At 46.6% G+C, this 18,238-nt stretch overlaps 2 protein-coding genes across 2 annotated transcripts in view; one reads left to right on the top strand and one right to left on the bottom strand.

The window, feature by feature from the left end:
- LOC136008709 (cytochrome P450 7B1) overlaps positions 1-8,770 on the top strand; it is a 124,901-nt gene extending 116,131 nt beyond the window's left edge. The window contains exons 5-7 of the mRNA XM_065668354.1: positions 365-543; positions 4,494-4,786; positions 6,054-8,770. Of these exons, the coding sequence (XP_065524426.1) occupies positions 365-543; positions 4,494-4,786; positions 6,054-6,072 (491 nt within the window). The 3' untranslated portion in view covers positions 6,073-8,770. The remainder of the gene's footprint in view (positions 1-364; positions 544-4,493; positions 4,787-6,053) is intronic.
- A 6,216-nt stretch (positions 8,771-14,986) lies between these two features.
- Positions 14,987-17,852, bottom strand: BHLHE22 (basic helix-loop-helix family member e22). The gene has a single exon (XM_065668353.1). It carries the CDS (start codon positions 16,983-16,985, stop codon positions 16,074-16,076), a length of 912 nt encoding a protein of 303 aa, XP_065524425.1. The 5' UTR covers positions 16,986-17,852; the 3' UTR covers positions 14,987-16,073.
- Between the last annotated feature and the right edge of the window lie 386 nt (positions 17,853-18,238).

The following is an 18,238-nucleotide window of genomic DNA, read 5'->3' as shown; positions in this document are numbered from 1 at the left end:
AGCGTTCTTGTCTTTTGATTGTGTTGCTTTCAACGTGATGCCTGAATAATGACTTTCCACCCAAAACTCAGTGCTGCCTACAGCTGACAGGATTTCTCAGCACCATCAGTGAGAATCATATCGGGAGGTTCAGCATCGTGGCTGTTCCCCCCCCCCCCAGCCCTGTGGGGTTGTTTATTGCCTCCTCCTGGTCTCTGCTTTATGTTTGGTTTGGTTTGTGGGTGTTTTCCTGTTTTTTTTTTTTTCTTTTCCTTTAGCCTGCCCTACTAAACCCGTCAAGATTCAGCAGCTGTAGCCATGTATAACTTCCAGTCATCTCCCATATTTCTGATGCTTCCCTCCCTCCACTTTTGTTTAATCGCAGAGAGTGCCTTAAACGAGAGTTTACGAATGTGCTCATCCTCCATGAACATTCGCATCAGCCAGGAGGATTTTGTTCTCAAGCTTGAAGGGAATCAAGAAGTCGGTTTGAGGAAAGGAGACTGGATAGCCCTTTACCCACAGATTTTGCACATGGACCCTGAGGTCTATGAAGATCCTAAGGTAAACATTCAGCTGGTGCTACTCTTCCTACTCCAGGCACATAGCAGCAGCCAAGCCTTTTGTGATCTCTGGGTTGTGGGCTTTTTTACTGCTGTTCCTTCTTGTGGAACAAATCTTGCTACTTTCAGATGTATTTTGTAGGGCCTGATAGGTCAAAGGATTCATGGCCTGAAGAGAAAAATATGGTGATGAGACTGCTTTCAAAGGAATTGACAATTGCACATTGACTACCATAAACTTTAGGCTAAATGTGGGTTTTGTTTGGCAGTGGATCATTTGATACCCAAGGAGGGCTGAATAATAGAAGGTGGTTTAAATACCAAATAATGTGGGCCATTTAGCTAAGTGCCCGCAAAGCATCATTGACTTTCTGAAGCCCTATAATAGCAGTGTCTTACTTGAGCCTTATGTTTTTTCACCTCCCTTCATAGGGATTCACCCCTTCTTGATCAATTAGTAGAGTGTTGTGAACTTGATGGCTGTAAAGATGTTGCTCTGCAGCAAAGCTCAGAGAGTAATTGTGTCATCTCCTAGTATTTTTCTCTGATGCTGGAGTTAATGAATATCAAAGACCTGAAATTAGTCCACCCTTCCTCAGCCTTAATGCCGCTTCAGAAGTTCACCACCTGCATGCAAATTGGCTAGTCCTTGTCTTGGCTAGGTTGCTCCCACAGATTGCTGTCCCTGCACAGGGTGCCATGAAGGAAGAGTGAGGTGCACCCTGAAGCTCTTAAATGGCTCCTCTGCCTGAAAAGCAAGAGCTCATACCTGATCTGTTCCTCATCCCCATTTTCCTAAGCAAATGGCTGTCTCCCAGCCATGCTGATTTCCGTCCTTGGCATTTGAGCCAAAGAAGAAGGGAACTAGGGTTTTTTACATATTTATAGAAAACTCGTGTTAGAGGCATTGCTTGCTGGGGCTCTGCCTTTCAGGAATTTCAGGATATGAGGTTGCAGAGGAAAGATGAGATTCAGGTGCCTTGTTGGTGCGTGTTAGCATCTCACTGTACAAGAACTCCAGCAGCCTTCTTATTTTGTCGGAGTTAGCATAAGTGAGGAATAGTCACGGGGATGAACATGGGAGCCACGAAAATGGAAATGATGTTCAGGATGGTTCTGCTGGCTGTCCCCACCCAAAAATGAGGACAAAGCCCACTGAGAAAATTAGTTTTAAAAAAGTATCCATATATTGGCAAATAGTCAATTAATATTTCTATCCTTAAAAAGTAACAGTTAACAAATAAGCTTTTCCTTATTTTATTCTTAACACCTTATTTTGGAGAACATTATTGATTTGTCAAAGTCCATCTGTTTGTTTAGGTCCTAGACCAAAAGCATCAGTGTGGAAACTGATCCCCTCCCTTATCCAATAATTGCCGGAATATATTACCATATTTCCATTGCTTGAATATATCTGCTTAGTATCAGCTCGGCTCAGCTTTCACAGTACAGCTTTAGTTCATATATTTTATCTTTTTGATAGTGAATGAGCAATCCACACATTGCGGTACATTGATTTCAGCACATGGGCCCTCTCGAAAAGTGGGGAAATCACTGTTCTGTTTAGTTCTTAAAATATGCAGTGTGCTTTCAACAATAACTACTGAGGATCAGATAGCGATGGAGAATGAATTTTTTGAAAGGTGCAGTCTTGAGCTTGTCATGTATTTAGGGAAAACTTTCCTGGGAAAACAGGCAGCTTGACAAGATAATTTTGTAGCAATGCTTTTCTCCTGAATACATAAATTTAAGTTCAAGCTATCTTCTGCTTTGGCACCATGCTGTATAAGTGTAAGCATATATTATTGACCTCTTTCTCCACTCATCAAAACCAAAATAAAGGAGTCACTTCTCTCTGAAGTGGATAAAGTGAACCCCTAAATCCTAACTCAGCTAGTTACAGAGCTCAGTAAATGAATTCTGCAAATCCCATAGAGTGAAATACCAGGAAACCGTACATGGTGGCTTCCAAAACAAAGCCAAATACACGATGTGACAGAGGGAGACTTATATCAATCACAGGAGATTGCTCCATTTTCATAATACTCTTCACAGGCCGTCCACCAGGAACTTTATCATCTGCTCTTGCTCAGTGTCTTCACCTTTTCCTTGCCATCAATCACCCCGACTCTTCCCAGGAGGCCTTGCGCATGACTGAAAGCTCCTTTATTGTCAAAAATTAGTTGTTATTTAGCCAACAAACTGGCTTTTAAGGAAACACTGTCCTACCCAAGGGGCTTCAGCACAGGCCTGAGTTTGATGTCACTGTCACTGGCTCAGTTCCTGTCTCACACTTGTTTTGTGCTTTCTCAGTTCCTTAGACACCAATTTATTTTTCATTAAAAGCAATTACAAGTCTCAGATGACTCTTAAGAGGACAAAGAAAGCATAAGGTTTGACCCAGGATGTCTATGTGTTCAATACCACCACTCATAATTGCTCCAGACGCCAGGAGTGCACCTTGTGGAAATGTTCCAACAAAGTGAAGAGCTCTGGTTTGGTTTGGGTTGGGTTGTTTTTATAAGCTGTTGCAGTTCATATTTAGCAGTGGTGTTTTTAGACCAGTAGGATTTAGATTACAGGAAGTGAATCTTTTTTAAGGGAGAAGGAATATTCTGGGCTTTCATTTGTCATTGTGCTTCTTCAAATGAAGTGATTACTTATGAAGGAAAAAAAAAATGCCATGCTTCCTTTTGTCTGGGATGTTCAAAGAGACTGAAAAGAATTACTTGTCAGTGGAAACACACACCTTTATCTTTGCGGAAAATCCAGACCTCTGCCATTTAGAAAAACCAGAACCTGTTCTTCAACCCAAAATTACATCCCCTTCAATGCACCTTGTATTTGTTCCCTTTCTCATAGACCACCTCCCCGCCACTGTTTTTTCTTGACAGCAAGACCTGCAGTGCATGTTTTACAAAGCATTTAATCTAATGAGTAGATCAGTATCAGTGTGGTTTTCATTGTAGCGTGTTTCTTTTTTAATCAGTAGAGGTTGGTTTCTGTCTGACTGACTTGTTCCCAGCCAGCTCCAAATGGCTGCTGCTATAGCAGATGTATGCAAAGCAGGACAAATGCTAATGAGTGACCATAAGCAAGAAGTGTCTGTCATTTTTATTCAAAGCATGCAGGAGGATTTTGTAAGTGGTTAATTTGCCATTGACTGAGTGAGGATGCCAGATCTCCTTCATTCAAAAACATGAATTATCTCTAAGCAGGGATCCTGCTACTGGAAAATAGTCAGAAAGATGTACAATTTATGGGACATAGGTTACAAGTGCAGCCTCAAGCCTTACTTGAAAGCAGTTGCTTTAAAATGGTCAGTCACTACTACTACTTTGCACACAGCTTCTGGAGCAAAACATTTGAAGGTAAGATGTGGCAAATTAAGCAGCAACCATCTCCAACTGAAGGGAAAATTGACTGCAAAGCATCAGGTCTGGTTTTCAAATAACCTGCACCACTGGGTGCAAAAGAAGGATGGATTTTGCTCTGGCTTGCAAGAGCAAGATCGGTGCAATGCATTAATTTATTCATAGGCATTTGCAGAATTTGGCAGATTATCCTTATTCATGATGTATGTACCACACTGAGCGTGTATGATGCTTTAGAAGAAAATTGTCCTTCCACTAAGGTTCATTGTCCCTGCTACAAAGCGGTCAAAATCTAATTACAATCAATATAGGCGAGACATTCAGTGGATGAGACATGGAAGTTGAAGGAGCTTGATGTAAAAGGGCTAAGCTAAGTAAGTGGATTTAAGGAGTGTTCTTTGCAAGAAAGATAATGTGAGTTAATGAAACCTGAGGGAACCAACTAAAAAGGAGAAGCTGTCAGCTCCTTGTCTTCCCCTTTATCTTTTCTGGGTTTCAGAATCATTACTGTTGTGAAAACAAAGCCACTCATGTAACTGCCTCATTAGATATCACACTGTCTCTCTTTTATTTTCAGGAGTATAAGTTTGATCGATACATAGAGAATGGCAAGAAGAAAACCACATTCTACAAGGCAGGAAGAAAACTGAAGTATTTCCTAATGCCCTTTGGCTCTGGGATCAGCATGTGTCCAGGGAGGTTCCTTGCAATGAATGAGATGAAGATGTTTCTTTTCTTACTGTTGGCTCATTTTGATGTAGAACTAGTGGAAAACAAAGCTGTAAGACTTGATAACAGTCGTATGGGCCTTGGTATCCTCCTGCCAGACGTCGATATTGACTTCCGTTACAAGCTAAGGTCCTTAAGAAAGTGAGTGGCTGCCTATATGCCTTGTACTAACGTTCATGTTCCCTCTGTTTTGTCACTCGGCTTTGTATTTTTGGAAGCATTTGGTTTTCCCTCTCTGCTTTTACGTCCTTCCTATTTGTTTCTAAGGAGAAAAGCCCTTTGGCTGGAAGTAGGTACCACATGCAGGGACATGCAGCATCATTTTGTCCTGCCTGAGTCATGAGTAGTAAGCTGAGCCAACAAGAGTTTGGCCAAGTAAATAGTCCAGTGTTCCTACAAGACAGACCCCCAAACTCTTGGCCATGAATTGGGTAGGATTTACAGGGAGGATGACATCAAGCTGGATCCAGGCTGTTTATATGGCAAATGGGCTCAGCAGCCCTTTGTCACAGGGATTAGATTGGAAGGTCCCATACACCCACCATCTGGAGGCGTCTCTGCATCTGGTCATAGAAGAATAATAGCAAGAAAGGGGGAACTTAATTCTAGGGGCTGAAACAATTTTTAGATTATCATTCTAACTTTCTATTTACTCTGTTCCCTTCATGGTCTTCTGTGTCTTAGCCCTTATTTGGGAAATGTAATGGAAGCTGTTGTCGGGTGGCGGGGAATGATTTGCAAGACTGCCTTACTGGCAACACATTTCTGACTTCAGTTTGATGTACTGAGGATGAATGCTTTGTTTCTCTTTTTTTTTTTTTTTCTTTTTTTTTTTTTCTTTGCTGCAGTGCAAAGAAATTAAAATCTGTGATTTTTTCCTGCAGTCATTTTCAGTCAGAAGGGAGGTTCTGTTGATTTTAATAGGATCTGGATCAAGCCTAAATTATCTATTTTGGCTTTTGAGCCAAAAAAAGTATATTCTTCAGGGAGAAAATATATGAGCCTGTTTGAAATATTCTAGCATTTCAAAAATGACCTTCTGTTCCTCTCACTGATTTCCTAGTAACATGTCCATGTGTTTATTTTGACCATTTCTTGTGTTTGTTCATTTGTCCAAGAAGGCAAAAGAAGAGGGCTTCCAGAGCAAGTGTGGTATCTAAACCTACTTTTTAATAGTGTTTTACTGTGCCTAAGTTATGCATAGTGTGACCTGTGTTTGGAAACGTACTTGTCCGTCTACAAATTGGAAAACAGGTTCTTCCCTGTGACCAAAATTCAGGCAAGTGAAAATGCTGGGCAGCCACAAAAGTTCCCTGTATCCTGACTGCCCAGCCTGCTTCACTGGGTGACCAGCTTTTGTTCCAAAATTAATTTCCTAGCAAGATGTTTAGACCCTGTCTCTTCCCAGGCATCACTTCAAAGACTGATGAGCATTCCTGTGGCTGTCCAGTCTCAATTTGCCAAGAGGATAATTGTGATGGGAGAGGAGCCATGTCTGTGGGCCTTGCCTTGTTTTCCCAAAACACATCTCTCTTTGGGATGTGCCAGTGTAAGTCTTTTAAAGTCATAAATTTTACTCATCTCTAAAGCATTCGATGGCCTATGGATGGAAACTTCTGCGTACATAGTAAGGGTGAGAATTATTTATTGATATTTGCGTAGGAGCCTGTGTAGTTATTCATGTAAAGCACATTCCCTAAATAAGCATCAGCATCAGTATAAAGGTTTTCAGAGATTGGCACAGCCACACTCTAAATCCTCCGAGGAGAAAATTGTAGTTTTGTGAGATATATTGGATAAACATTTTATCTTCATATATATTATCAATAATGTCTACAGTGTTGGAGTGCGCTTACATTAAATGGGCTTTGCAGTTGATTAAATGTTTTAACTTTGCTTCAACATTTAATCAACGGCAAAAGCTGATTATTGCTTTGTGCCACAGAATAAAATTTGTTTCTGTGGAAAGATTCTTGTACTCAAGTTACTTGCTCCTATAGTTACTCCGTAGGAGCTATTCTGTACTCAGCCATAGCTCACAATGCAGTCTGGACATTAGAGCCTGCTTTATTGAGAGAGAAAATGTTGGTATCATTACACTGCTGACTGTATTTCATTATTGCTTAAATGTAAGCTGTAAAATGTCTCATGCCACAGTTTTGATAAATCTTTGTTTGGCACTTTGAAACAAACCTGAAGCAACTGCAAAAATAACCATAGGTATTAGTTCTAAACAGAAGACTTTTAATATATAATTGTATTCTATTTTGGGGATTTTGAATTAGGATATCACAGGCTGCTGCATAATTTGGTAGGACATAATAGGACTGTGCCAAAAGTATGTGCAAATCATTAGTAATTTTGGATTAATTGCTGATCAGTTTGTATGGTATCTATTTTGAAATTAAAAGAACTAGATTGTATCCAAAATGGTCAATTAAATCTGTAGGGCATGCATCCATTTAAAAACGAGTAAAAGGGTCAGAGTCTTTCCCAGGAGCTGCAGGAAACCTCCATGAAGGCGCTTGAAGGGCTTGCATGGGGTTGGAGAGCACTCCTTGCACCTCACAAAAAGCCAACATTTCACTGGATAAGAGTGAGTTGCTCTTTTTCCTTAGGGACCAAAATAATCAAAGGTAAAGCAGGGCTACCCAGTGTGTCCTGGAACTCTGTCCCTGGTAACTTGTACTCCTGGTAGATTAGTTTTACTGGTAAGTAATGTATCACTACCTTAGCATACCCCGGCGGCAGAGGAGGTAGTCTTCACCCCCATATACAGTCATGAGAGCTAGAGCAGGACAGAGGAAAAGCCCTTCTGGTCCATGTACTCCTTAGCTGAGGAGGTGACTTACTGAGTCAGCAGCTTCTCTGAGCAGGAGTGACTTGGTCTCCGTGAAGCAGGGAGTGAAAGGCCCATGATGTCAATAAACCGCAGCAGTACAAGAGGTTGAGGGTACATCATTCCTGGAGGTCCCAGCTGGAGCCATGACAACAGCATGTTTTATGACATAGGACACAATGCAGTTTTTGATGATCTCTGCTGCCACAGAACCCAGGAGTGACCAGCTCTTAGTGTCTGTCAGAGGGCCATGAAGACAGCAAAGTCATTGACGCAGAAACAGCAGTGCTGTCTACAGGCCTTCAGGTGCCGGTGGTGCTGCAGGAGTGAGTGGTGGGAGACAGCAGACCTTGCACCTCCCTTGTCCATATCCCTCCTCTCCCCTTCAGCAGGAGGGTCTGCGCTGCAAGCCCAGCCGTGCCGGCTCATCTCACCAGACGAGTGTAGGGTCAGCTAGGAGGAGTGCACGGGTGCCCCTGGAATCTCTCTGCTGTTTCTCTAGTGAAACAGTGCACTTGTCAGCCTGAGATATGACTTGTCTGGTCAGTACAAGCCTCTGACTGTAAGCTGTCCCTGCCTGTGGTTATATTGATAGTATATTCTGCTATAAAAAAATCAACTTTTTCTCATTTAAAATAGATTTATTAAGTCAGTATGGCCCTCTACAGCACCTGAGAAAAGTGAATTCATTGTGAACTAATGTGAATGCTAAAATGTGATTTTTTTTATTGCCATTTTAATTTGCAGATTGTATGTTTTCTATTTTCATGCTGGCGCTCAGTACTGCTATAAGCAGTTGTAAACTTTTTAAACTGTTACATTGCTTAAAAGACCATGTTAGTCTACATGTACCTGTTTGCAAATTAATCTCTCCCAATATGTCCTAATGTGCTAATACAAAACTGTGTAATAGTTGTTCTTGAGTTTATGCTTTTAAGCCAGTTGCATGTCGGTGTTGCTATTTTTATGAATAATTACTGATCTGTGAATTTCCCTTGTAGAATTATAAATGGTCTTTTATTTCCTCATTATTGAACTTTCTGACATTCAAAAGATTGTGAATTGCTCTTAATTGTGCAAACTGACATTCTGTATATAGATGAACAATGGTTAGGTTCTACTTTAATAGTTAATATCCACCATTAAGGCTCTTAGATCACATAAGGTATATCGTGAATTTCTGAGCAAGAAAATTGAAATTTCATTATTTTAGTAAACTAACATCTTTAATGAATTTTGTATTTTAAGGACAGAATAAAAATGAATATATATATTTTAATATTGAATGACCGTCTATGGTATTTTTTTCCCTCACATTTACACTTTTCTCACAGATTCACAACTATTGCTTTCGTTTTTATAAAGTATTTATTCAGCATACCACATTTTTTCTGTAACCTGATCTTGAAAGGTATTTCAACAAATAAAAAAAACAAATAACAAACCTTTAATTCAGCACTGGCATCGAGCAACTTCCTTGAATTTAGGAAATTATTTAATCTGGTTTACTCTCCCATCAAGCTTAAGCCACTTCTTACCAGGTAAGAAAAAGGAGTGGTACTTCTGACATTCCTAGGACATCATTCAAAATTAGTATAAGGATCTGCAATTCGCTAGTGGTTCCCAAATACAGTTCCTAGGTTTTTCCTTTTGCAAACCTCTGCATAGTATAAGATGTACTACCTGGTGTAAAGCATTCTGTCCTCTCAGATCATTCATTTTAAAAGGCGAAATGAATGAAAATTGTTACGATACACAGCACTGCGCCAGCAAAGCACAGCTTGGCTTTTCTGAGTATCACTGTAGCTACAGAGTTCTACAAGTAGGTATTTAATATGGAGGTTGTACCCCAAAGACATCAGTGTTTCTTCATTTACTCATGCAGAAATGCTTGTCAGGTATGGCTGAGAGGGTTGTTGATGTGTCCTACAGAAGATAGACCTTGCAGCAGTTTTCTGGGTTTGATGAATGTGTTTGTAACTATGCAATTGCTTTAACTCCAGATTACAGTAGAAGTTAGTAAAGTTTACAAATAAAAAGTGGCATTTTTTGAGATTTCTTGAAGGGCACATTTCTGACTGAGCTTTCCATGATGGTCTGAAAGATGGCTTGGGCAGGGGGGATTAGTAAGAGCTCCTAACACTGTATAATACTTGGGTTGATACAAAGTTTTTTCTTGATGTTACTTATATCGCATTGTATTTTAAAATTACTCAGCATCAATTTATGCATGACGTATGATTAATTCATATGAATAGAGCTATTTTAACTGTCACACCATAGCCTTTTCCCTCCTATTACCTAAACCAGCCTTTGTACCCTATCTAGCCACGTCCCGATACCCACAACACAGCAGAAAAATGATCTCATTACAAAAACACCCATTAAAACTTAAGTTCTTTATGTTTATAAATAGTAATAAGTATTAAGAAATAATTGCTGCATATATAGCAGCACAAAAAAAAAAAAAAAAAGAAAATGTTGCATTTTCATTTGAAAGCAAAGAATTAAACTGTACTGGGATCTTTATCCTCATATAAACCAGTACTGTGTCTGCGTAGCCTGTCCTGTGCATCAGGCACTGAGTCTGTGTGAATACATCATTTGTAATAGCAGAAATGTGCTTGTCTTCAAAACTGTTTACACCAAAACAAGTAACGAAAAAGAAGCCTAAGCTTCAGCTGCTCCTGCTAGGAGCCTTGCAGGATTCTATCTTGCAAGACTTTGTTAAACCGATTTTGACACTGATGTGTTGGTTTGTATTTGTTTCCCCCTAAGCAGCAGCTATGAGTACAGCGAAGTTGAATAAAAGTCGAGGTTCTGGCTACAGGGAGAGTAAAAGACAGTAAGTAAACACCACGGGATGACTTTTGACAGTGACTTCTTTCCTACCAGCTCATCCTTCCAACTACCTCTTCCAAACATTTTAGCAGCAAACTCCTACAGGCAGCAAGGCTTTCCCTGTCTGATTTCCACCCCGTGAGCCGGTACATCGGCTTTCTGCTCGATGTGATTTTCAGATGACTTCTGAAAATGAGATCTTTACCCAGCCCCTCGCGAAATCGGCATCGCAGGTAGCTACAGCTGGGAGCAGTGCCGCTAAAGCTTCGAGCCTGAAAACTGGACGGGTATTAGTTGGGCTGGGGAATGCTGAGGACGGGATTGAAGCACAGGGAGTACCGCCGCTTCTGGAGGGCTCCGCTCCGGGATCTCGTCTCGGAGTGTCACTGGCCCGCGGCGGGACAGCGGACCCCCGCCCGCTCCGTGAGCCCGCCGGGCTCCGGTTCTCCGACCCCCAGCAGGGGTGAGGAGGGACTCCTGCAGCCCCTTCCTAAAAACAGCCCCTGCTTCGGGGAATTCTGGAGTGGAGAAAAGGGGGAGAGGACTCCCGGGGAGGTTCCTAGGAAAGAGGTCTGGGTGTTACGGGAGTTTGGAGGGCTTCGGCTGGTGGAGAGGAGGTTTACTCCGGAAAGGCGATTGTTTGCCCTTAATCCTCAATTACGAGGATTTAAAAATAGTATTAGAAGAGCAATCTGTTCTGCAACTTCTCGGAAGAAATAATTGTTGATTTAGATAAGCACTGATCCCTTCAGCGTTTGATGAAGACGTTAATTTATGGCTGTCTAGCAGTTTATGGCTGTCATTAGATTTTCAGCTTTGTCTCTGTTCGAAATGTATCTTTCTTTTTATTTTAATCTGAGACAATTATGTAAGAAAACGGCTATGTTTGATCTAAAATGCATCGTTTTCCTATAGCGTTTCAAATTATTCACAGATCATAGTTCTTATATGTGCATATATGAATTTAAAAATACAGCAGTAAAGTGCTTGAAACAGACCATAAATTTGCTTCATATTTTATTACACGTCTCTGAATCAGGTTGAGAGGACAAGGGCAACTAGGGGCTTAGGGGAGGATTTAACCCTTCCCGAGGTGGAGAGCCGACCAGAGCAGCGCAAACTCCCTCCGGAGCGCTTGGGGAGGGGGCTGATACCGATCTGATGAGTGACCATGGGGAAATGAGGCTGGCTCCCTCTCTTTGCTCATTTAGCAGCTGTTTCTTCCGTGGCATAAGCCGGCTGCCGGGGCTCCCCGAGTCAGGCCCGGGGTTCCGGGGCGGCCGCGCTGGCTCCCGCTCCCTGCCGTGGCTCCAGCCTTCACTCCCGCTGGGGCCGGGAGGGCACCTGGCCGTCGTGCAGGACCGGCTTAACCCCTGCGGCGCTGCCTGAGCCAAGAGTGGTACTTCGCAGGGAGCCAGCACTAACCCTCCGACTGTAGCCCAGTCCTGTCGAGCAGCCCCGAGGGGCGGGCGGCGGTGACAGCGACCGGGGCCCACAGCCAGTTCCCCAAAGTTTTGTCCCACCCCGCCAAGGAGCTGTTCCACCCTTACTGAAGCCTTAGGATCCCCCTGGCCTGTTGGCAGCGGGTGCGATCAAAGTTACAAATGATCCCGGAGGGAAGTGGCCGAGATCTGGCTCCTTTATTTTAGCCCCCACCTTACCCCCCTCCGCCACTACCACCACCAAAAAAGGTGTTAATTGCTGTAAAGTTTCCGAACACGTGGATAATTTACTTTGTCTGCTGCGTTTTAATTAAAAGCAAACTTATTTATGTTTCGATGTTTATATTACGCGATTTAATTACGTTTAGAGGCAGAGTCGCGCTTCCCCCCCTCCCCCCCTTCCACTCTAAATCACATTTTCATTAAAGGTTTTAATAAGAAAACTCACTTGACCACTATTCATTATCTAGTCCCCTCCATGCACACAAGTTCACTTACCCATTCATTTATTCACTTACTCATTCCAGCAGATCCGCTGCAACTGCTGCTAGCAGGGATGTGAACACTCATAATTATTTGTCAAAGTCTGGAAAGTGTATTATCCCTTCTTCTAGTGGTAATTAGTTACCATAGCATCTAATACGTAAATGTGCCCAGAGCACACCATTAACAGTTAAGCGGAGGATTCAATTTAACACATGATTATATCTTTCATAAGTCATTACATTAGGAAAGCCAATGTCACTCATGCTGGGACAATTTCAGGCTCCGAGCCGGGGTACGGGGCCGAGAAGGAGCCGGGCTGAGTGGCGGGGGGCAGAGGGAGCCTTCGGAAGAGGCTGGGGGCGAGACCGCGGCTGTGGGGCGGTGGGAAACGTGGAAGAAGCTCCTTGGAAGGGGGGGGACACGTTCGGTTCCGGCTTAGCGATCCATCAAGCGTTAAGAGGGGCGGGGGGGGGGGCTCTCTCCTCCCCCCACCCCCGACACACACACGGAGCTCGCGTTGGCCAGACCTGCCCAGGGGACTGGTCCCGCGGCTTCTCGTCGCTCCCCGGCGAGGCTGCTGGGTGCAGAGGGCTGGGGGTACAGGCAGCACCCCTCCCTGCCAGACACCCCTTCCCCCGTCTGCAGCGTGAAAGGAGGAAGCGAGAAAGCCCAAAGTCGGGCGGCAGCAGGGAATGAAGAGCGCTTCATTCCGCTTTCCCGCTCCAAAGCAGAGACAGGCGAGGGAGAGGGGAGTAGAGGAGCCGCTACATGTGCCACAGGCGGCCCCGCAGCCCGCACTCTGCCCGGCCTGCACCTAGGCCCTTCATCAGTGCCCGGAAGGCAGAGCCGGGCGTCCGTCCGGCCCCCCCCGGCCCCCCGTCCCCCGGCCCTCTCACCCCCCTTTCCAGACCGGGTCCTGGCCTCTCCAGGAGTTTGTTGGGACCTCGCCTGCTTCCCTCGTCCCACGCCTTCCCGGGGAACCCCTCCGGGAAGCCCGCTCTGTAGGCAGGCATATTAAGCTGTAAATATCGCAGCAAACGTGTCCCTCGATGTTAGATGCACGAACACACACTCACACAGACACACACACACAGGCACGCACCACGCCAAGCTGGTGGCGGTGGTTAATTCCTAATCAGAATGATGGACAGCAGAGACAGAACAATACAAACTAATGGCTGTGTTGCTGATCACTTTACCCCTTGATTAAAGACACCCAATTATGGCGCAGAACAGTGTCGTAATTATGTTCCTTAATCACATCCAGGAGGTTTAATTGCCTTAACGATGTGTTTCATTAAATGAATTTAGGTATTATAGTCGACAGTTTTCATACACAGTTGTTTTCAAATTAACATAATATTAGACATCGTCATGGAAATTGTTTTAATAATCATAATTAGACGCACCCAGCCTTTGTCTAGTAAATGCTGAGAGACGCTTCTCCTTGCGCCTGGAGGCTGATCTGCCCACCCTCTCTGGGCTGCCTTCCCACAGCTCCGTGGCACTTTACAGTTATGTTTCCTGAAAAGTTACAGGTTCTGATTAATCTTTTTTGATGGGAAGTGGAGCAGAAAAGATTTATCCCCTTCCTCCGCCTCTGGTGCTGCCGTTAGGAGAGGCGGCTCCGTGGACCCCTGCCGCCGACCTGGGCCTCCCGAGGGGAGGAGGGACCCTGCGGGACCGGGACCCCCGGGCCGGGCCCAGCGCAGGGCTGGCAGCTCTGGTGAGCTGCCCGCTTCTCTGACCTCGGATATGGGGCAGGTCGGAGGCGACAGGAGGGGACGGGTGGCTCCAAAACTTGAGGGTAGGGATGAGACGGGGAAAGGGAGTCCGGTAGCTCACCCCGGAGCACACCCAGCAACACGGTAGAAACGCACCACAGAGAAGACCTTTCCCCCCTCCCCTCTATGGGACACCCTGAGCTGGGAGTGGGGTGACAAGGGGGTACCGTAGCGCCCTCAGAGCAGGGTAAAGGAAACTATTCCCCCACCCCCACCTCCTTAAATCTGGAGACACACGCTCAACAAAGCACAACACAACAAAAGCGTTTGTTCAAAATATTTTAATAAAGATTCTTTCCGACATAGATACACATACAAACGATCATACATTGCTGTCATAATCTGACCTATTTAATATATATCACTCTTTACACATCCGTGACCTGCCAACAGATCCATCATGGCTCCTATTTTGCCATCCAACCTGACAGTCCGAATTTGTATTATCTGCAAGTAGTGGAAAATAGCAGGACTCGTTTTTGAAAAGGGAAAAAAAAAAAAAAGAAAAAAGAAAAAAAATAAACTCTTGATTTACAAATGGCAGAGAGACAGCCACCCAGCCATGCAAACTCAAACTGAAGGCTCACTTTGGGTGAACAGCTACTTCTTGCTTTTCATCTCTCATTTTCCTTCCCCCAACCCCCCCCCCAGCCCCCAGAAATAAAAGAGAAGAATTCCACGCGTTCTGTAAATCAGCCTAAAGTATTTTTAAAAGTATTTTAACTTAAATAATCATCCACAGTCAGAATAATTTACATACACATTAAAAGCGGTTTAAATTATACCTTTGAAAACACAGCGCCTGGGAAAACACTGGCTTGGCAAGTGTTCTTGTAGCAGCTATTGATCTGATGCCTTGTAAAAGTAAATAGCTATTACCTGTTCTAACGCAAAGAATACCCTCTCAAAATTAGTTGTTTGAGCAATTAAGAATACACCTTTCCTGTAATTTTTGGACTGAAGCAATTTATTAAAGCTCAATTTAAATACAGGGATGATGCAACTTAAAATCCAGATGACCTTTCATAAGCCTAAGCAGCTCGGATACATCAACATTTCTGGTTATACGTTGTTGGCAAATAAACGTTTTAAACACTTGGCACACAGTTTAAGTTAATCCATAAACAGAATTTCAGAAGCATTTAAAGTAACTGCATATAAGACCCGTGACCTTAACACATGATAAATATTGTTGGTGTGGAAGGGTCATTTAAAGAATAACAAATAAATAGCATGTCTTGTTTATACATCATTGCAAAGTGGAAAGAAACAAGGTGCACATAAATATTTCTTTAAAAAATGCGATACTTTCAGCCACACGGAGTAGGCTTTTGATTTTTTTTTTAACTCTCTTATTTTTTTTTTTTTAATCACTCTCACCAAACTTTGCGCATTTTCACAGGATCAAAGTTCAGAGACGATAAAAAATACAAAGTCTTCCATAGCAATGGTCTTTGTTTCTGCGAGTCGCTTAAATAAGTTTACATTTCAAGTTTGTTTGTTTCCTGGCTTAGAATAATAATAATACTGCTAATAATAATAATAATAAAAAAAAAATCTATGTTCAAGTGCCCTCTCTCATTTGTCCCATCCACCTCCGCGCCCGGGCCGCCGCGGCTCCTTCCCCTCCCAGGGGCCGCCAGACCGGGGTGAGGGATGCTCTCCAGCCCTCTCCCCGGTGCTACCTCGGCTCCCGACACAGCCTGACGCTTCTTCCCGGCCTCTCTTTTGTCCGGCCGCGCACCGGGCGCTCCGACGGAGCGAACACCCCATCCCCCGCGCCCCCCAGGCCGGGGCACCCCCGGCCCCCCGCCCCACGGCCACACGCACGCTGGCTCCCGGCGCCGTCCCGTTCCGGCAAGACCGAAGGAGAAGAGCGAGGCGAAGCGAGGCCGGGCGGAGGGCGGCGGGGACCGAGCGGCGGTCAGTCCCTCCGCGGCCCCCGCGACCTCCAGCCCGGGACCGGGGCCGAGACACCGGCTGTCGCCGCTCCCCGGGGCCGCGGCGGTGGCGGGGGGCGGCAACGACAGCGGCCCTTAAGGCTTCTCCGTGCACTGTTTGCAGAGGCTGGAGGAGACGCTGTTGAAAATGGCACATTTCTCCGGGCAGGAGGTAGCGGGGGGCAGCCCGGCGCTGAAGGGGTACCCGGCCGCCTGCTCGTAGGCGCCGAGGGCGGGGTGCAGCGCCGCCGCCGCCGCAGCAGCCGCCGCAGCGGAGCTGGGCAGGGAGGCGGCCGAGATGGCCTGGCCCTGGTTGAGATAAGCCACCAGGCGCCGCATCTCCTCCAGGGCCTGCGCCTGCATCAGGATGTAGTTCTTGGCCAGGAGGAGCGTGGCGATCTTGGAGAGCTTCCGCACCGAGGGGCTGTGCGCGTAGGGGATGACCGCCCGCAGCTCGTCCAGAGCGTCGTTCAGGTCGTGCATCCGCCGCCGCTCCCGCGCGTTGATGTTGAGGCGCAGCGCCTTCTGCTCCTTGGACTTCTTGCTGCCGCCGTGCCCGTGGCTGTTGGAGCAGCCGCCCTCGGCCGCCTTCAGCCCCCCGCCCCCCCCGCCGCCGCCGCCACCGCCGCCGCCCGCCGCCGGCGAGGCGACGCGCGGGTCCCCCCCGGCGCCGCGCAGCACCAGCTCGCAGCGGCCGTCGCTGTCGTCGTCGGGGCTCTGCTCGCCGCCGCTGCTCTCGGCCACGGAGCTGCGGCTGGCGCTCTCGCCGTACTTGACGCAGACGGAGCCCGGCGGCAGCGCCAGCGGGTCGCCGCCGACGCCGGGCTGCAGCAGCGCCTCGGGCTCCGCCGCCTCGTAGCAGGCGAGCGGCGAGGGCTGGCGGTCGCGGGGGTGAGAGAGGTCGAGCCCCGGGGGCGAGCGGAAAGCAGACTCCATGCGCTTGGCCGAGGCAGCGAGGCTCTTGTGGAAGAGGTCCTCTTCTGCGGGCAGCCCCAGCGCCCGCTCCATCGGCGCCCCGCTCGCCTCCGCCTCCTCCGCCCCCCTCAGCTCCCGACCCGCTCCTCCAAGGCTCCGCGCCGCGGCGGGCGGCTCCTCGGCGTCCCGCTGGCAGAAATCGCTTCCCGGCTCCAGCCGGGGCTGCGCTGTGCCTGTCGCCGCTGCTGCCCCTGCTCCGGCGGCGGCTCGGGCTGCGGCTCTGGCGGTTCCGGCTCTGGCGGCGGCTGTGGCTGTGCCTCTGGCTGTGGCTCCGGCTGCAGCTCCGGCTCCGGCTCGCCCTCAGCAGGCGCCGCGCTGGGGCATTGTGCGTTGCCAGTGGAGCCGCTTCCACCGTTTATCTTGCTTGGATTCACCTTCAAGAGATTTCCGGACCCATCAACCAGCAGCCGCCGCAGACGGGGGAGTCTTTTACATCATTATCTCTGAGAGTAGGTTATTATGAAGAAGACTCGCCTGTTGGGACAGAGCTTTCTACCCAATCAGGTTAACGTTTTAATTAATAGGATTAAAACGGTAACAAACAATCCCAGGCGCTATCTGGCCCTGAGTCTGAATAGTTGCTTTTCCCAGGTCTGAAGACAGGCAGCAGCTAGAGCTTTATAAGAGGCGCCTGCTCCATTATTCTCCCTGCCATCTGTATACACAGCTTAACGCATATGTTTGCAAGACGTTGTGTCCTGTTAGTAACCCAACAACTGCCTTTAGCTTGACATGTGTGGCGACTTTCACTCATCAATGAGCACACTAAAAGCCCTACTTAGATCGAAGGATGTTCTTTGCCTCCTTCAGCAAATTACAACCCTGCACTGCAGAAAAGCCCGCTTCAACGCTCCCCTTCCGAGTGCTGCCAGCAGACTTCTGCTAACTTAGCCGTGGAGTCAGGAGTGACACCCTCTCCCCCCACGCTAGCCCACCCACCCCCTGCATTTACATTAACTTAGAGCCCCCCTCCAACCCCCACCGGTCTTCCAGAAAAGCGTCGCCTGGGAAAGAGAAAAAAGACCCTAAAATAATAACTAGAAGAAGAGGAGCGACCCCAGCAGCCGTGTCCGCTCCTGCCCCCCGCCAAAGTCCAACTCCCTTCCCTGGGAGCCGGATGGCCCCTAGCCCCCGCTCCCCCCTCTCCAGCAAGCGGAGACCAAATTACAGGGAGGCTCCCCTCCTCCTCCTCCCTCCCTGAGCCCTTTCCAAGCAGCAGATTGCCGCTTTAGAGTGATGATCCCCCGTGTCCCTATAAAAAACATAAAGCCCCATCAGTTACTTTG

The sequence above is a fragment of the Lathamus discolor genome, chromosome 2 (genome assembly GCF_037157495.1).
Source record: "Lathamus discolor isolate bLatDis1 chromosome 2, bLatDis1.hap1, whole genome shotgun sequence".
Lineage (NCBI taxonomy): Eukaryota > Metazoa > Chordata > Aves > Psittaciformes > Psittacidae > Lathamus > Lathamus discolor.
Note: the sequence above shows the minus strand (reverse complement) of the source record. Positions and strands in the feature narration are given on the sequence as shown.